This window comes from Centroberyx gerrardi, chromosome 15 (assembly GCF_048128805.1).
Source record: "Centroberyx gerrardi isolate f3 chromosome 15, fCenGer3.hap1.cur.20231027, whole genome shotgun sequence".
NCBI lineage: Eukaryota > Metazoa > Chordata > Actinopteri > Beryciformes > Berycidae > Centroberyx > Centroberyx gerrardi.
Window position 1 is genome coordinate 5,829,041 of NC_136011.1, and position 6,918 is coordinate 5,835,958.

At 43.2% G+C, this 6,918-nt stretch overlaps 1 protein-coding gene across 1 annotated transcript; it reads right to left on the minus strand.

The window, feature by feature from the left end:
* Positions 1-487: 487 nt before the first annotated feature.
* On the minus strand, positions 488-6,630 carry pex13 (peroxisomal biogenesis factor 13). The gene is made up of 4 exons (XM_071924810.2): positions 6,288-6,630; positions 4,066-4,784; positions 3,781-3,903; positions 488-1,685 (listed from the first exon to the last, which is right to left on the minus strand). Exons 1-4 carry the CDS (start codon positions 6,359-6,361, stop codon positions 1,318-1,320), a joined length of 1,284 nt encoding a protein of 427 aa, XP_071780911.1. The 5' UTR covers positions 6,362-6,630; the 3' UTR covers positions 488-1,317.
* Positions 6,631-6,918: the final 288 nt, after the last annotated feature.

A 6,918-nucleotide genomic window follows, 5' to 3' on the forward strand; every position in this document is an offset into this window, starting at 1 on the left:
TTGGGCAGACGGGCTACACAATCAAACTACAGACTGGGATGTTAAATCCTAAAATAATTTAGATAAAGAATAGCGTTTTGGAGCGGTCCCGTATCTGCAGCGTTGACCGTTCCTAGTGTCGCAGTGCAGCAGGTGAAAACAGCGTCCGGTTGCTTAGTGACGGCGGCGGCTTGCGGCGGCCCCGTGGCCCTGCCGGAAAGTGTCAGAAATAAAGAAATACATACGCATTACAGTATTGACAATGAAATAAAATAATAACAGAGGGCATAGGGCCATGGAGCAATGGTTGCCAAACTAGGGTCTAGTAATGCATGTCTATTTGGGAACCCCCTGCCATAGAGATGTACCTACCATGATTTTTAAGAACGTCCAACTAAAAAAAATTTATTCCAAAACTTTCTAGTCGTATTCAACTGGAGAAAGATATTACCCAGTGGACAAAACGTCAGTTTTTGAAAATATTTATTTTCAAAATAATTATATTAAGTATTTACAAAATTACAGTTTCTGTAACTCTAGAGAATGGTTGAAAATGTGCAAAATTAACCCCTCCTCGTTCTGAATGAATGCATTCCAGTTCACTTCACAAGCCAAGAAGAAAATGCAGAGGACCAAGCAGCCTACAAGTAAGGGTCAAAACCACATACAAAGACTACTAAAGATGCTATTAGATAATTACATTCAATTGGGACGAGAGCAATTTTGAAACGCAATGTCTTGGCTTTGTCCTGTAAGGCTGGCTTTATACAGTGAAACCTAACCGAAAACCGTCAGTATACAGCTGATGTATTAGTGTACTTCATTCACTTAAACATTTAACCAATTTCTGCTGTTGAACAAACTCAAGACATTACACATCTATATTAAATAACATATCTGTTGATAACCAAATTGGTGTAGTTCACAATTAGTCAATCCCATACCAGACATGATCTTGGGAACAGCAGTATACACAACACCCTTCTTGTATGAGCTTTAACTAAAGAAATATACATATAACCTCAAAATGTGAAACACACTGGTTCCAAACAGAAATGTACAACAGTGAACCTAGGTATGACAACAATTTCTGACCAATATTCACTGATGCAACCTTATCAGAAAGTTTGTTTGGTTATTTGAGTCTTCATTGAGCAGCCTACTTTGAGTCATTTTAGATCAGGTACAAGTTTTTCCCTTGGCTGGACGAATATGTTGTCTCAGCTGATACATAGCCAATCTTCATAGCTAAACAGTGACAACATGTACAGACAGAGTCAACCAATTATATGAACACACGCAGACTTGCATATACAGATATGCATAAATGCATACAAATCACAGGTCAATCTTGTCAGGGATGTTTAGCACTGTGCTGGAGGGCATACTGGAGTTGGATGTTCTCACACTGAAGGATGTCGGTGCTTCACTGTACACTGACTCTAGAAGCTCCTCAGGCGCAGCTGAGGTGGAGGCTGAGCCGAGGCCCGGGGTGAAGCCTGGGGCTAGATGTGGCTGTGGGCCCGTGGCCGAGGCTGTCTGGGGTGCCTGCGGGTTCCCTTGCTGGGCCTGGGCGAGCCTCTCCAGCTCTGCGTGCTTACGGCCTCTCCTCTTGCCAAGGACCTTGACGTAGTTGGCCGGGACGAGGCCTGTGGTCTGACCGTCCACACTGGCCAGCAGCCACCCACGCACCCTGGGCTGTTGCTCTAAACACAGGGAAGAGGAAAGAGCATGAGCTTAAGCTGTCAATATGGGAGAACTTTGGGGGAACCATAGGACTGCAAGTTTGTCCAAAAGAACACTGTGTGTATGTCTTTTGGAAGTTTTCAACAATCACTCTTTGCAAAAGACTGTGGTGTATTGTTGCAAAGCACGTCTTCCTCTTCTATTATTGCCAATTTCTGTTTGAGCATGAACACTTCACTCCAAAGACTGACTGGAAAAGGCAGTTTGGTAGACAATACTTTCACAATATATGCAGTTACAACACCAAGTGGGCAGGAAAACTAGAGCCGCAATTACACTGTTGTAACAATGAACTATGTCTGTTAAATAAGTATCACCTGACTAATCTTGCCACAGCTGTCTATAATAATCTTTATTTATGTAACACTCTCCAAAACAAAGTGATTTACAACAGAATAAAAAAACAGAAAAAGCAATAAAAAAACTGTAAAAAGTATAAGAGCAAGGCAAGAGTCATAAAAGTGAGGGCAAAACATTAATAAAAGGTCATTACATAAAAGCAAGTCTATAAAAATGAGCTTGAAAAAGTTATTTAAAAGATGATACAGATTTAACCAGCCTGAGCTCCGTAGGCGATACAAAGTCTAAGAACCCTGATGGCAAACAACTGATCACCACTTGTTTATAATCCGGACTTTGGAACAGGCAATAGGAACCTGCCTGAGGACTTCAGCTACGATCTGGCTCAAATGGGGTTAAAAGGTTTACCAATTTCTCTCTGACTTGAGTACTTGGTACAGGTTCAGTGCATTTAAAGGATACGGCTGGTGTTTTTAAATACATTTCTTATTGTCAACAACTCCTATGAAAATAACAAAATCAACAATGTGTTTGCTCTAGAGTTGTCACAGTGGTGCCATTTTGACACTGGTGTCGTTTCCCTCCTCAACACCGGCCATACCGGTTATACCGCCTGTCGCCACTAGAGGGTCTAAGCACTATCAAACTCACTACAATGAAAGTGAAACTTAAAATTCCTCTCCAAACTCGTGTGTGTTAACGGCATTTGTAAACAGTAACACTTTTTAATCAGAGATTTATAACACTGCTCAACACTCAGAGAGTTCATGTGAGTGCAGGTCAGATTCTGGCATATTGCCCTTCTTTAGGCTCCCATTGGATTGTACTGGACACATTACTGTCATTAGGTAAGGACAAATAATTAATCCTATTCATCCTAATCCATCATATTAGTGATCAGATATTAGTGATCAGTATGTTGTTAGTATGTCCATTTATCATTTAGTGCCTAACTTGAACATGGAAGCTCTGAATATGTGCTTTTATTTTACAAAATACAAAATAACGGTATTCCCGGTGTGGGGCTAATAACACCGGTGTGGACTCCAAGACCGTATGCCACCGGTAACACCGCCCACCGTGACAACCCTAGTTTGCTCTACTCCCATTATTTTCCGACTTCCCACGTACCGTTTTTAGCCTTCAACCTGGAAGTCATTGGCTCCAATTGTAAGCTAAAAACCTTTAAATACAGCTCACAAAGACATGGTTTCAATTTTAAAAATCGTTAACTGTTACCATGAAAAGTCAGGCTATTGTCGTTATTACCAAATCAAATTCAAATGGGAACAAATTCTTCATTACCACTGGAACTATTTTCAGTGCTACGGAACTACTTTCCTGAGATGGAAAACGTGTTTACAGTCGGCTTATTAAGTTGTTTGAGGAAAAAGTCGGCTGGCCCGGTGCATTGCAATGATGAAATATGCTGCCAGAGCAACGACATGGCTCTGTGACGTGTTTTTAATCGTTTTATTAATACCATGCAGTTCTATGGCTACTGGGACATGGCTTTATTGGGAATCGGCTACATGGACAAGACTTGTTAGCAAAACAAATTCATTGCTGATTTTGTTATTTTCATAGGATTTGTTGACGGTAAGAAATGCATTAAAAAACACCAGCCTTATCCTTTAAGAAACTGGCAGACACCAATCCTATGCTTTAGAAATTCACGTTTGATTCTGGATGAACTGATCTCAGTGGGAAACGTGAGACAGAGCAAACGCCTGCCAGTCACCCGAGAGCTCTCACCTTTAGGGGCTAGGTTGAGCATGTCTCCAGCCTGCACAGAAATCTCCTCCTCAGACGCAGCCGTGAAGTCGTACTCTGCTCTGGCCACTACATGGTCGTCCTCCCCGCTGGCCCAGTTAGTCGCTAAACAAAGAAATACAACAAAAGTTTATTCTGTTGGGAGGAAAAGAAACGATACATATACCGCTGCTCTGACTTTCTCTTGTCTACAAAATCTTTTTTTCCTCCTTGTGATTTACAGTGACAGCTTACACACAGACACCAAAACATAAATGCAGTTCTCACCACTTTCTTCAGGCCCTGGGTTGGAGCTCAGCAGTTTCCAGATCAGGTAGGGTCCCCCCAGGACTACAGCTAAAAACAGGAAGATCGGCCATGACTTAACAGCTCCGGCTCTGTGTTCCTCCGTCCCTGCTCCAAACCCTCTGGGTGCAGTAGTGGCCAGGGCATCACTAGCACTGTCTGCCCACAAGTCCTCAGTTTCGGCGTCTGACCTCAGCCCCAGCAGCCTCTGTAACCGTCGGTAGAGGTAGCGCAAGGTGCGCACCAGGGCGAAGGCCGACAAAACTCGAGTGAAATGCGTCCGTAGCCGCGTCAAGTGGTTGGCGACGTCCAGCACGGCGCGGAAGCTGTTGTAGACGGCCGAGAAGGTGGCGTCCAGCATCATGCTAACTGAGGTGAAGGCCTGGACGATGCTCTCGATGGACTGGAAGGCCCCGCGGCTGCTCTCCTCCGCCTGCTGCACGAACCGACTGGGGGCCACGTCATCCGTCTGGGGGAAGCGGCTGTACCCTCCCAGGCCATAGTTGCCGCCATAGCTGTAGGGGCTGTACCCCCCGTACATGGAGCTCCCGTAGGGGCTGTAAGACGAGGTGAAAGAGCCATACGCTGGACGGTAGGACTGTTGCTGGACGGGGCGAGGGGGCACCGGGGGTGCCATCCTGGTCAGGACAGGGGGGCCTGCAGAAGTGGAGGGACCCATGGTCGGTGTGAAGTCTGTAGACCTGGTGAGGTGTTTGGAGAGAAGGTCAAGTCAAGAGATAGGATTCAAAATACATGTTTGGTGAATCTATGTTTGTAAAAATTCTTGCCACAGATGTGTGGGATTTCAATCAACCTAGGGCCCACTGTTTGAAATAAAGCAGATTAATATAATCTGTTTGAATACCACAATATTTCATCACCATTTGTTCTACTTGTGAAGAAAATGACAAACTTTAAGTTTAAGGCTTTAAGTTTGTCACGCAACAGGAAACATCAATATGATATTGACCTAATGCGAGTTTTAAAAACATAATCAAACTGCATGCGTACAACACTGATCAATGAGTTATGTTGTTGAATTTGCTTGCGCATAATTAATTTACCATGACTTCACTCTAGTTTGACAAACTCAAAAGTTATTGCCAAAAACTGCGCCTACTAGTGAATTAGCGCCGAGAGGTTTTCTCGTATGGAGAGCACGACACAACAGTCTGCATTGAAGTCTGGTAATCTAAATTTGTTTAGTTACAGGCAAACGTATATAGCTCGTAAAACATGACATGGGACCTTTTATGAGCGTCTTCTGGTAAATCCCCAGTACTTTATTTTAAAAAAAATAGGAAACGGGAAACGTCTGTGCTCTTTTTAAATAGTCCATGGGTTTTTCAGTCTCGTGTGCTTTGGCTATAGGGACAATACACATACAAATAGAAACCCGCACACTGACAATAAATAAGACAATGTCCGCGCTTACCAATGCAAGACGGATGAAGGTATAGCACCGAAGTGTTTGCGCACTCTTTTGTTGGAGCACACTTTATACAGCAGTGTTCTATTAAATTTCCCCTTTTTGTATCGTTAACCTCAGTCTGGACATTCCCTTCTTTGTTGTCAATGTGCGGGTTATCTTGTACTTTATTTCAATAAAGTCTAATTTTGTTGCATAATTGCTTTACACTTCTGGCTAACGTTACTGCTCATAAAGTCTTGTTTTGGTGGAAGACCGTGGGCATAACAAGCACACCGAAAAGTTTACATTTTATCGAAATGTCTGGTGTTTGTTGTATTGGATGTATGCCGAATTGAAGAGTGGCTCTTTATGGTTCCTGCAAGGTCTTAAGTCATGTTCTACGAGGTGTATATGTTTGTTTGATAAGCAAGGCAATATTAAACTACAAGATGTTTTAGGGCAGTTTGGCGTTACGTTCTATGGATACAGGAGAACGGCACACGGCGGGGCTAAGGGGCCTAACTAGTAGGTTAGCTATTTGGCCAGCTAGTTAGTTCATGATTACTTCTTTAGTTTTCACTGGCTAAAAATGCTAGCAACTGTGACTGTTAGCGACGGGTCGATTAATAAATAAGCAATAAATCCTGCCATCGTGCCTGGGTCTGGTCTGGCCGGCCTTTCCTGCGCATACAACGTTAATGTTAGCTGTAGCAACAGTAACGTTAGCTAGCATTAGCCAGAAAATACAAAAGTCATATGATAGCAAGTTAGCACAGTTTAAAAATGTGTTTACCGGTAATTGACAGGTGCACTCATTGCACCTGGAATCCGTCTTTCCCACGGTTTTGGCGGAGGCTGTGAAGCCATCGTGGAAAATATGTCCACAAGTTGCAAATATTATCCGGAACCTGAACCGTCACCACCCCCTTACTGCTTTTCCTGCTGCCTTCCGGTGCTCCTCGTCAGTTCCTAGTTCCAGATTTCATAGTTGGATTCAAGTGCTTTTGGTCGGAGATAATACTTTTTTTTATTTTTATTTTTTACTTTTTTGGTGGCTGTGGTTTTGATTTAGAAAGCAAGAGGCACAGAGCTACTTAGTGCTACAGCAGCATAATGAAGAGGAGAAAGGCGCGTCAGACGTGTAATTTATCAGGCAAAATTTGTTGTATGCATCACTTTCATCATCAGTTGTTGACTCGGCTCCCATGCTCTCTACCCCTACCCGTTACACCACGGCAACCCGGGTATCACAGAAAATTACAACTTTTCCCGTTTTTACTGCTTTGCTGGGTCGTTAATTCGGCTTGAAGCCATAATTACAATGTTTCCGACAGCTCCTGAAGGCAGCAACTCTGTTCTGTTGCCAGACCAATATAATTTATGCATAAAGGATCGATTGTTGTTCGTGCAGCTGTCGTTGCTAA